The following is a 12757-nucleotide window of genomic DNA, read 5'->3' as shown; positions in this document are numbered from 1 at the left end:
TCACCGCTAGTCTCTCTCTCTCTCTCTCTCTCTCTCCTCTCTTCTCTCTCTGTCTGTCCTTTCTCTTGCTGAGTGACTATCTTAGTGCGCCTACAGCATGGTTAGGCCTCAGAGTCTCCGCTAGTCTCTCTCTCTCTCTCTTTCCTCTCTCCTATCTCTGTCTGTCCTTTCTCTTGCTGAGTGACTATCTTAGTGCACCTACAGCATGGTTAGGCCTCAGAGTCTCCGCTAGTCTCTCTCTCTCTCTCTCTTCTCTCTGTCTGTCCTTTCTCTTGCTGAGTGACTATCTTAGTGCGCCTACAGCATGGTTAGGCCTCAGAGTCTCCGCTAGTCTCTCTCTCTCTCTCTCTCTCTCTCTTTGTCTGTCCTTTCTCTTGCTGAGTGACTATCTTAGTGCGCCTACAGCATGGTTAGGCCTCAGAGTCTCCGCTAGTCTCTCTCTCTCTCTCTCTCTCTCTCTCTCTCTTCTCCCTCTGTCTGTCCTTTCTCTTGCTGAGTGACTATCTTAGTGCGCCTACAGCATGGTTAGGCCTCAGAGTCACCGCTAGTCTCTCTCTCTCTCTCTCTCTTCTCTCTCTGTCTGTCCTTTCTCTTGCTGAGTGACTATCTTAGTGCGCCTACAGCATGGTTAGGCCTCAGAGTCACCGCTAGTCTCTCTCTCTCTCTCTCTCTCTCTTCTCTCTCTGTCTGTCCTTTCTCTTGCTGAGTGACTATCTTAGTGCGCCTACAGCATGGTTAGGCCTCAGAGTCTCCGCTAGTCTCTCTCTCTCTCTCTTCTCTCTCTGTCTGTCCTTTCTCTTGCTGAGTGACTATCTTAGTGCGCCTACAGCATGGTTAGGCCTCAGAGTCTCCGCTAGTCTCTCTCTCTCTCTCTTCTCCCTCTGTCTGTCCTTTCTCTTGCTGAGTGACTATCTTAGTGCGCCTACAGCATGGTTAGGCCTCAGAGTCACCGCTAGTCTCTCTCTCTCTCTCTCTCTCTCTCTCTCTCTTCTCTCTCTGTCTGTCCTTTCTCTTGCTGAGTGACTATCTTAGTGCGCCTACAGCATGGTTAGGCCTCAGAGTCACCGCTAGTCTCTCTCTCTCTCTCTCTCTCTCTCTTCTCTCTCTGTCTGTCCTTTCTCTTGCTGAGTGACTATCTTAGTGCGCCTACAGCATGGTTAGGCCTCAGAGTCTCCGCTAGTCTCTCTCTCTCTCTCTTCTCCCTCTGTCTGTCCTTTCTCTTGCTGAGTGACTATCTTAGTGCGCCTACAGCATGGTTAGGCCTCAGAGTCACCGCTAGTCTCTCTCTCTCTCTCTCTCTCTCTCTCTCTCTTCTCTCTCTGTCTGTCCTTTCTCTTGCTGAGTGACTATCTTAGTGCGCCTACAGCATGGTTAGGCCTCAGAGTCTCCGCTAGTCTCTCTCTCTCTCTCTCTCTCTCTTCTCCCTCTGTCTGTCCTTTCTCTTGCTGAGTGACTATCTTAGTGCGCCTACAGCATGGTTAGGCCTCAGAGTCTCCGCTAGTCTCTCTCTCTCTTCTCCCTCTGTCTGTCCTTTCTCTTGCTGAGTGACTATCTTAGTGCGCCTACAGCATGGTTAGGCCTCAGAGTCTCCGCTAGTCTCTCTCTCTCTCTCTTCTCCCTCTGTCTGTCCTTTCTCTTGCTGAGTGACTATCTTAGTGCGCCTACAGCATGGTTAGGCCTCAGAGTCTCCGCTAGTCTCTCTCTCTCTCTCTTCTCCCTCTGTCTGTCCTTTCTCTTGCTGAGTGACTATCTTAGTGCGCCTACAGCATGGTTAGGCCTCAGAGTCTCCGCTAGTCTCTCTCTCTCTCTCTCTCTCTCTCTCTCTTCTCTCTCTGTCTGTCCTTTCTCTTGCTGAGTGACTATCTTAGTGCGCCTACAGCATGGTTAGGCCTCAGAGTCTCCGCTAGTCTCTCTCTCTCTCTCTCTCTTCTCTCTCTGTCTGTCCTTTCTCTTGCTGAGTGACTATCTTAGTGCGCCTACAGCATGGTTAGGCCTCAGAGTCTCCGCTAGTCTCTCTCTCTCTCTTCTCTCTCTGTCTGTCCTTTCTCTTGCTGAGTGACTATCTTAGTGCGCCTACAGCATGGTTAGGCCTCAGAGTCACCGCTAGTCACTGCTCAAGCGCTCTGTCAGTCACACAGTGCGTGTGAAAGACAGAGGGCCTTTCCCCTTTCGCTCTCTCTCTTTTCATACGGTACTTCTTTCCCATTCTTTGTTGTGCGTAACCCCCTCACCTAGTCACCCTCAAAGCCTTAACCACTCTCTGGACCCACCAGTCTATCTCCCTCAAATATACATTGAAACACAAAAAAGTTTTATTGGCAAGAAAGGACATATACTGTACTTCTCTAACACGTCAAGAGGATTGGACTGTAGCCACAGCACAGAGTGACAGCTTAACTAGCCAATTGAGTATGGACTGACATCTGAAACAGCCAATAAAGAGAGAGCTTTCTGATGATACACATTCCATCATCCGTCTGATTATTATTCAAAGTGAAAACTAGAATCATGAAAACCAACCAGACATTTTTCAATGTTCTCGCTACACTCAAAACTAACAGGTGTGTTGTAGTCAGGAGCAGAAACAGCCCAGAAACACCACCACATGTGAAGGAGATGCTATCTGACACCATCTGCATCCAGATGCCAGAATACCAATATAGAGTTTATCTCCAAACCTAAATCCAGCAAACAGGAGAATAATGTCTACACAAAGTACCACAGGTGCATAACAGAGCTATAATGTTGATGTTGGCACCACAGAGAAACCTGTGTGTGTGTGTGTGTGTGTGTGTGTGTGTGTGTGTGTGTGTGTGTGTGTGTGTGTGTGTGTGTGTGTGTGTGTGTGTGTGTGTGTGTGTGTGTGTGTGTGTGTGTGTGTGTGTGTGTGTGTGTGTGTGTTTCAGCACAGGTGCAAATGTGTGCAAATACTAGCGATCCTGGCATAACCACACTGCATGCTCATATAACTAGCACACACATAACACATGGGCATGAACAGACAGGCATATTGAGACATAACCAAACACACACACACACACAAACACAAACACAAACACAAACACTTACTCAAATGAGTCTTCTTGGACACAGTGTCTCCTGTAGTAAAGAGAAGACAAGTTAAATTCTGCTTGAACACAAGAAACACTTCCTCTCTCACATCTTAGTTCAATGCTCTACTGTAGCTTCAGCCCCATGTCCCTCATCATCCCAACTGGGCTCATCTCAGTCTCTCTGACAGAGGAGGACTGAGTCTATGTTTCTCTGGCAATAACAATAGGGCTCCCGAGAGGCGCAGCCGTCTAAGGCACTGCATCTCAGTGCTTGAGGCGTCACTACAGACACCCTGGTTCGATTCCAGGCAGTATCACAACCGGCCGTGATAGGAAGTCCCATAGGGCGGCGCACAATTGGCCCAATGTTGTCCGGTCTTGGCTGGTGCAGGCCGTCATTGTAAATAATAGTTTGTTCTTAACTGACGTGCCTAGTTAAATAAAGGTTACATTTCAAATGTAAAAATAACAGAGGAGGACTGAGTCTATGTCTCTCTGACACAACAGAGGAGGACTGAGTCTATCGACTGAGTCAATGTCTCTCTGACACAACAGAAGAGGACTGAGTCTATGTCTCTCTGACACAACTGAGGAGGACTGAGTCTATGGACTGAGTCTATGTCTCTCTGACACAACTGAGGAGGACTGAGTCTATGTCTCTCTGACACAACTGAGTCTATGTCTCTCTGACACAACAGAGGAGGACTGAGTCTATGTCTCTCTGACACAACTGAGGAGGACTGAGTCTATGGACTGAGTCTATGTCTCTCTGACATAACAGAGGAGGACTGAGTCTATGTCTCTCTGACACAACAGAGGAGGACTGAATCTATGTCTCTATGACACAACAGATGAGGACTGAGTCTATGTCTCTCTGACACAACGTAGGACTGAGTCTATGTCTCTCTGACACAACAGAGGAGGACTGAATCTATGTCTCTATGACACAACAGGGGAGGACTGAGTCTATGTCTCTCTGACACAAAAGAGATGGACTGAGTCTATGTCTCTCTGACACAACAGAGGACTGAGTCTATGTCTCTCTGACACAACAGAGGACTGAGTCTATGCCAGGATGATGCTGGGCCTCTGCACACAGGGCCTGATGTGTTTATAGTGTATGTTGTATGAAATTAATTGGTGTGGAAGAGCCTTGAGAAAGAGACAGTTGGGAGAGTAGGAGCTGACACAAGCAGAGTGTGGATGAAGTTTGAACTTTCTCTCAGGCACATGCAGACACACTCACACACACACATTTATACACACACACCTTGGTGAGTAAGAGACAGACACAGTTATAGTGGAGGAAGGTGGGAGTCTAGCTTTCTGACCACAATTGTGAGAAAGTTCATATTAGACTGGGTGTGTGTATGTGTGTGTGTGGGTTGTTTCCAAGCTGAGGTGTGTATTTTTAGTGTGTGTGCGTGTGTGTTGAGAGAGGGCAGGGGAGATAAGCATCACTGGGTGGAGGCAGACAGAGGCAGAGGTAGCCTGGGTCTTTGTGTCTGGGGTAGAGAAGGTCTGCTGTGGCTGTGTGCTTCCCTCTGTTTCCCTTCCTCATCAAATCACGTTTGCTTCACAAGCAGAACACAGAGGTCTGGTGAGAGCAGAGCACTTGACACACACACAGAAAACATGCACACCTAGACTCAGAAAACGCATAGACACACACACACACACACACACACACACACTGCCGTTTGCGATTGTACACAAAAAGTAAGGATTTTAGTCGCTTTTCAACCTTCAGTGGACTAAGAACGTCAGCCATGCTGTCGGATCATGAGTCAATTTCATGTGATTCCAAACTAAACTAAATCCTAAACCTAAGTGTTACTGATCTGATTCCAGTGAGAGCTGCAGTGACACCTGACCCATGTGATTCCAAACTAAACTAAATCCTAAACCTAAGTGTTACTGATCTGATTCCAGTGAGAGCTGCAGTGACACCTGACCCATGTGATTCCAAACTAAACTAAATCCTAAACCTAAGTGTTACTGATCTGATTCCAGTGAGAGCTGCAGTGACACCTGACCCATGTGATTCCAAACTAAACTAAATCCTAAACCTAAGTGTTACTGATCTGATTCCAGTGAGAGCTGCAGTGACACCTGACCCATGTGATTCCAAACTAAACTAAATCCTAAACCTAAGTGTTACTGATCTGATTCCAGTGAGAGCTGCAGTGACACCTGACCCATGTGATTCCAAACTAAACCCTAAACCTAAGTGCTAATGATCTGATTCCAGTGAGAGCTGCAGTGACACCTGACCCATGTGATTCCAAACTAAACTAAATCCTAAACCTAAGTGTTACTGATCTGATTCCAGTGAGAGCTGCAGTGACACCTGACCCATGTGATTCCAAACTAAACTAAATCCTAAACCTAAGTGTTACTGATCTGATTCCAGTGAGAGCTGCAGTGACACCTGACCCATGTGATTCCAAACTAAACTAAATCCTAAACCTAAGTGTTACTGATCTGATTCCAGTGAGAGCTGCAGTGACACCTGACCCATGTGATTCCAAACTAAACTAAATCCTAAACCTAAGTGTTACTGATCTGATTCCAGTGAGAGCTGCAGTGACACCTGACCCATGTGATTCCAAACTAAACTAAATCCTAAACCTAAGTGCTAATGATCTGATTCCAGTGAGAGCTGCAGTGACACCTGACCCATGTGATTCCAAACTAAACTAAATCCTAAACCTAAGTGCTAATGATCTGATTCCAGTGAGAGCTGCAGTGACACCTGACCCATGTCACTGAGTATCAGCCCAAACCACAGTGTGGGGACTAAGAGGCCATGTTACACAAGACCAACATGAAGGCAATGGAAACCGCTATCTTCTTCTAACTCCTCAATGTGCTCTACTTTTCAAAAAGACTGGTCTGTCAGCATCAATACCAACCCACCCCATCTTATCTCTCTCTATCACTCTCTTTCTCTCCTTATCTGTCTATCTCCCTTGCTCTCTCAATCAAATCAAACAGCAGCATTCTGTCTGTTCCAATCAATGCTTTATCTGACAATGGAAGTCTTTGTTTTTGTTTTTTTGTTGAATTTTACCCCTTTTTCTCCCCAATATCGTGGTACCCAATTGTTAGTAGCTACTATCTTGTCTCATCGCTACAACTCCTGTACAGGCTCGGGAGAGACCAAGGTTGAAAGTCATGCGTCCTCCGATACACAACGAAGCCACACTGCTTCTTAACACAGCGCGCATCCAACCTGGAAGCCAGCCGCACCAATGTGTCGGAGGGTACACCGTGCACCTGGCAACCTTGGTTAGCGCGCCCTGCGCCCGGCCCGCCACAGGAGTCGCTGGTGCGCGATGAGACAAGGACATCCCTACCGACCAAGCCCTCCCTACCCCGGACGACGCTAGGCCAATTGTGCGTCGCCCCACGGACCTCCCGGTTGCGGCCGGTTACGACAGAGCGTGGGCGCCAACCCAGGGACTCTGATGGCACAGCTGGCGCTGCAGTACAGCGCCCTTAACCACTGCGCCACCCGGGAGGCCCGACAATGGAAGTCTTGCTAAGATTTAGGCGGCGCTATTTAATCAAAAGCAGTTTCCAAGGGTTTCTCTTCTCCCCGTCTCTCTATCCTGCTCTGTATGGAGATACAGCAGCTGCAGGCTGGAGAGTGACAGAAGAACACACACAGAGATAACCGCTGCATGTTACACACACACTCCACACACACACTCCACACACACACTCCACACACACACACTCCACACACAATGTGATGTAATAAGGGAGCGACTGCTGGTGCATTTACGTGTGTGTGAGTGTGCGTGTTTGTGTGTGCGTGTTTGTATGTACACAGTATAGAAGAGAGTAGCTCTCTGGTGCATAACTGTATAGCTATCTCGATGTCCTGTCAATGAGTAACGGAGAGAGTAATATGCAGTGTCACGGCATCGTGAGAAAGGGTTTTAATGTGTCCTAAAGCCAGATAAGTATCTAGAGGACAACTGCGGCATCATTGCAGGATATTTGTATCAGTGCAACCTCTCAGCCAGACCTGGTTAAATTTAGGGAATAAAGATGAAAATATCAATCTGAGTCTGTAGCCTATATTTAGCTGAGGTGTCCATCTCACTCCATGGAGAGCCCAGTGTCTGCTGGTTCTTGTTATTGAATTTCAATTTGTTTCCAATTAAGACCTAGAGTAGACAACCAGGTGAGGGGAGCTTCTAACTAATCAGTGACCTTCATTGTTTAATCAAGTACAAGGGAGAAGTTAAAACCCACAGACACTCAGCCCACCATAGAATGAGTTTGACACCTGTGGTTTAGGCTTGTTGGATGACGTCATTTAATGAATGACGTATGGAGTACGTGTGATAGAGACTGAAGGAATCTAAGTTGAAAGCCATGGTTTGATTTTAGACTGTGTAGTGCTGGGAAATGCAGCAGGCCCAAAACAGGCCCACACAGCTAAGAGCTAATCCCTGGTTTTATAGAGGATTACTGCCATGTTTACCCTCAAGGAGAGTTGCACCATCAGCTGGACAGCAGAAGAGAGGTGAGTTAATGAGAGAGGGGGAGGGAGGGGGAGGAGGTAGGGAGGAAGGGGAGGAGAGTGAATGGGGTAAGAAGAAAAAGAGCGAGGGATAGGGAAGATGGGAGGAGGGAGAGTGAATGAGGCAGGATGTGAGGGGGAAGGCAGAGAAAGAACTTGGAGGGAGGGAGCCTTGGTGATCTGACAAAGACAGCGTGAGGGGGTAAGAGAGAGAGAACGAGACAACTAATGTGTAAGAGAGAGACATAGTGACGGGGATAGATAAGAGATAAAAAGAGAGAAGGAGCTAAAGATGGAGAGAGGGGAGAGATAAGCATTAGAATGAGGCTCTCTTAAAGGAGGGGACAGGGTGATGGGGGAGGAGAGGGAGAAGGGGACGGGGTGATGGGGGAGGAGAAGGGGACAGGGTGATGGGGAGGAGAGGGAGAAGGGGACAGGGTGATGGGGGAGGAGAGGGAGAAGGGGACAGGGTGATGGGGGAGGAGAGGGAGAAGGGGATAGGGTGATGGGGGAGGAGAGGGAGAAGGGGACAGGGTGATGGGGAGGAGAGGGAGAAGGAGAAGGGGACAGGGTGATGGGGGAGGAGAGAGAGAAGGGGACAGGGTGATGGGGGAGGAGAGGGAGAAGGGGACAGGGTGATGGGGGAGGAGAGGGAGAAGGGGACAGGGTGATGGGGAGGAGAAGGAGAAGGAGAAGGGGACAGGGTGATGGGGGAGGAGAGGGAGAAGGAGAAGGGGACAGGGTGATGGGGAGGAGAGGGAGAAGGGGACAGGGTGATGGGGGAGGAGAGAGAGAAGGGGACAGGTTGATGGGGGAGGAGAAGGAGAAGGAGAAGGGGACAGGGTGATGGGGGAGGAGAGGGAGAAGGAGAAGGGGACAGGGTGATGGGGGAGGAGAGAGAGAAGGGGACAGGGTGATGGGGGAGGAGAGGGAGAAGGAGAAGGGGACAGGGTGATGGGGGAGGAGAGGGAGAAGGGGACAGGGTGTTGGGGGAGGAGAGGGAGAAGGGGACAGGGACTGAATACCAACACTCATACATCACTTCTGTAATCCCTATGTGTGCTCCCACTACACAATAGTCAATGCTATAGACTGGCAAACACGTGTGTCTTTGTGTGTGCATACATGTGCAATGTGCACACATACACATACATTCACCTTTAAATCTGCATTAATTTATAATTTATCATGCAAATCTGTGACCTTTTCATTTTACCCAATCCACAATGTATAGCTAAAACAATAATAGTTGCATCTGCAAATAATTTACATTGTGAAATGTAAATGACTGAATAGAACCCTACACATGAATACACTAGGCCTAGCCTATCAGTAATCAAGATAATATATCTCACCTCTTTTGATTGGTTCTTCTGTAGTGATGTGTTCGGGTGATTCGGGCTCCTCATATTCCATAACTCCCCCCGTCAAAACAAACTGCGTGTGCTTGCACCTGGCTCTGACACACACTACGCCACTTCACACTCCTGGGACAAGCGTGTCTACACACCCCTTTATATTGTATATTCTACCGCGCGTTTTGCTGTGCACTTAGTATGCAATGCACCATAAATAACTTCAAAAACTTTGGATCTTTAATTCTAAATATATAGAACTACCTGCTGCTCTAGAGGCAGGGACGGCGCATGCGCTTTAAAACATGCACTACCATCTCTGTTAAGAGTCAGTACGCTCATTTACTCTGACAACGTCTTTGTCATTTTCTGTTGTCACTCTCTCTCCATATTCCGTATTGTCTTCACGTGAGGATAATATCAGCCAACTTCATTTTTGCAACGAACTTCCTTGTACAAGCAGTTCAGGCTACTCCGGTTTCAACCCGCTTGCTCTTTGCGCCCTGGCTGTCGTCCCGAGCTCCGCTCAGAGGTTATGTCACCAGGACTTATGTAATAACTCACGGCCGTTTGTTTGTTGCAGCGGGTCCGTCTTTATTCTGTAGTTCCCGGTTTAAACATAGCCCAACCAACGCATTTGCCTAAATAAATATGAGGGCAGGCAAGCAAAACCCAAAACGTTTAGGCCTATAGGCTAGGCCTATATGTTTGTCTGGAGTTTTTTTTCAGTAGCTTGATATATGATACAGCCTATGGAAATATAAGAAAATGTGTCATTATAGACTAATTATCAAACGTTGTGTTTTATTTGATTGCTTTCCTCTTCGGTTTTAATTACGGTCATTAATAGAAGCGCATGTAGTCTCCAGCAGTGTGAATTGTAAAGGGTTACCAAGGTTGGTTTACCCGTTACATAATTTACAACGCACTGAATTATCCGTGTGTAAACAAATTACTGTATTTAACCACTACAGTTACTTAACCTGTTTGTTGTTGATGGTTCTAACTTAGGTCATATCAGATTTAAGCAATTTAATTATTTGTTTTGTGGGCTATAAATAGCTACAATAGTTGGGAGCAAATTGTAACCAACCGTCCTAAACAAAAGCAAGTGGTGACCTGCGCATGCGCTGTACAACATGCACTATCATCTCTGTTATAGTTACTCAACTCATTTACTCTGAGAACGTCTTTGTCATTTTTGTCATTCTCTGTTGTCACTCTTCCTATTCCGCCTTGTCTTCAGGTCTCGAGATAACATCAGCCAACTTCATTTTCAGTTCAGTTCAGGCTACTCAGGTTTCACCCGGGATGAACAGTGTTCCCGTTAATTTTGGTGTGGTCTCAAGAAGAGGACGGTGGAAATCTCGAACTCTGCGTTTGAAGCTCTGCGGTAGAGCGACTGTTGCACTTTTGCACATTTGATTGCGCAAGAAAGGTGCGTCAGTGCTATCCTTTTTTAATTACCGCCGCGCGGTTCAGCAACTGTCGGTTTCCTTCGGCTGGACCAGCGATATAGGTTTAACTGTCTCAGTGAGGTGATCTGCTTATTATTTAGTCTATATGATATGGCATTTGTGTGAGCAAGGCCATCAATCTGTAAAGAGATAAATCAGATCAATACATAACTGACAATATGCCAGGGCCACAGGTTATGGCAATCAAATATGAGATAAAATATGACAAAAATCGAATCTCTCACAGTGAAAGAAAGCTTTACTACTCTCTGGACATACAATGAATGTGTGTTTTTGTGGTTTTAACAAAATGAAATGACTGGAAAGTTGTCCACCTCAGTTCCACTGCACCCTCGCTCCTCACAGCCCATCTGACCACACCTGAGTCTCAGACTCTCCCTACCGCAGCTCTGGCTGTGTCCTAAACGCACGCACACACACCTGCTCTGCAGCCATCTCCAATATGAGGAGAGAAACTCGAGGGGCCTAAGGGAGGGGGATGGGGGAGTTCACACCTAACCACACACACACACACACACAGCAAAATACTCCAAAACCAAACCAGTACACTGTGTGCATGTATTTCATGAGGAGGGACACTGAAGGGTTCCTATGAAACACTAATTATATCAGAAACTCCAGAGAAATGGGCCACTAATATCAGTTAGTTACCAGACATATTATTTTCAGTTAGCTTTCATGCCTAGTATTATCAGTTAGTTACCATGCCTGCTAGTATCAGTTAGTTACCATGCCTAGTATTATCAGTTAGTTACCATGCCTGCTAGTATCAGTTAGTTACCATGCCTAGTATTATCAATTAGTTACCATGCCTAGTATTATCAGTTAGTTACCATGCCTAGTATTATAAGTTAGTTACCATGCCTACTAGTATCAGTTAGTTACCATGCCTAGTAGTATCAGTTAGTTACCATGCCTAGTATTATCAGTTAGTTACCATGCCTACTACTATCAGTTAGTTACCATGCCTAGTATTATCAGTTAGTTACCATGCCTAGTATTATCAGTTAGTTACCATGCCTACTACTATCAGTTAGTTACCATGCCTAGTATTATCAGTTAGTTACCATGCCTACTATTATCAGTTAGTTACCATGCCTAGTATTATCAGTGAGTTACCATGCCTACTAGTATCAGTTAATTACCATGCCTAGTATTATCAGTTAGTTACCATGCCTAGTATTATCAGTTAGTTACCATGCCTAGTGTTATAAGTTAGTTACCATGCTTACTAGTATCAGTTAGTTACCATGCCTAGTATTATCAGTTAGTTACCATGCCTAGTATTATCAGTTAGTCACCATGCCTACTAGTATCAGTTAGTTGCCATGTCTAGTATTTACCATGCCTAGTATTTACCATGCCTAGTATCAGTTAGTTACCATGCCTAGTATTATCAGTTAGTTACCACTAACTGATAATTTACCATGCCTAGTATCAGTTAGTTACCATGCCTAGTATTTACCATGCCTAGTATTATCAGTTAGTTCCCACTAACTGATGATACTAGTGTCAGTTAGTTACCATGCCTACTAGTATCAGTTCATTACAATGCTTACTAGTATCCGTTAGTTACCATGCCTACTAGTATCAGTTCATTACAATGCTTACTAGTATCAGTTAGTTACCATGCCTAGTAGTATCAGTCAGTTACCATGCCTAGTATTATCAGTTAGTTACCATGCCTAGTATTATCAGTTAGTTACCATGCCTACTACTATCAGTTAGTTACCATGCCTAGTATTATCAGTTAGTTACAATGCCTAGTATTATCAGTTAGTTACCATGCCTGCTATTATGAGTTCGTTACCATGCCTACTATGTGTTATGAGTGCATATGATACCTGAAGAGTCTAATAAAGTAGCATTTTGTTAAGGCTATGTGGTCTGCTGGGTTTATGCTGACAGAATCCTCTGAACTCTGTGATGTGGACAACGTGTCAGTTTTTACGGTAATGCTGCCTGTCATTCATTTCTTACTGGAAGGGGATCATTCACAAAGAGGGAGGGGTCAGAGACAAGACAGACTGACAAATAAAGAGAAAGAGAGAGGGAGACAGACAGTGACAGAGAGGATGGAAAGAAGAGGGGAAAGAAGGAAGAAGGGGTGAGAGGGAGACAGACAGCGACAGAAACAGAGAGGAAGGAAAGAAGAGGGGAAAGAAGGAAGAAGGGGTGAGAGGGAGACAGACAGCGACAAAGAGAGAGAGGAAGGAAATAAGAGGGGAAAGAAGGAAGAAGGGGTGAGAGGGAGATGTAGATTCGTAGAGAGAAGGCGACAGATGAAGAGAAAAGGGTCTGTATGACATCAGTCTGTCTGAAGTTTGTTTATAA

The 12757-nt window shown here is 46.1% G+C and overlaps 1 protein-coding gene across 1 annotated transcript in view; it reads right to left on the bottom strand.

Moving 5' to 3' along the window:
* LOC110535950 (nuclear receptor ROR-gamma-like) overlaps positions 1 to 10335 on the bottom strand; it is a 33395-nt gene extending 23060 nt beyond the window's left edge. The window contains exons 1-2 of the mRNA XM_090189966.1: positions 8946 to 10335; positions 3070 to 3099 (exon numbers count right to left, since the gene is read on the bottom strand). Coding sequence (XP_090046092.1) covers positions 3070 to 3099; positions 8946 to 9006 — 91 coding nt within the window. The 5' untranslated portion in view covers positions 9007 to 10335. The remainder of the gene's footprint in view (positions 1 to 3069; positions 3100 to 8945) is intronic.
* Between the last annotated feature and the right edge of the window lie 2422 nt (positions 10336 to 12757).

This window comes from Oncorhynchus mykiss, chromosome 2 (assembly GCF_057628025.1).
Source record: "Oncorhynchus mykiss isolate SJ-2025 chromosome 2, ASM5762802v1, whole genome shotgun sequence".
Taxonomy (NCBI): domain Eukaryota; kingdom Metazoa; phylum Chordata; class Actinopteri; order Salmoniformes; family Salmonidae; genus Oncorhynchus; species Oncorhynchus mykiss.
The sequence above is the reverse complement of the archived record's forward strand: the minus strand, read 5'-3'. Positions and strand labels throughout refer to the sequence as shown.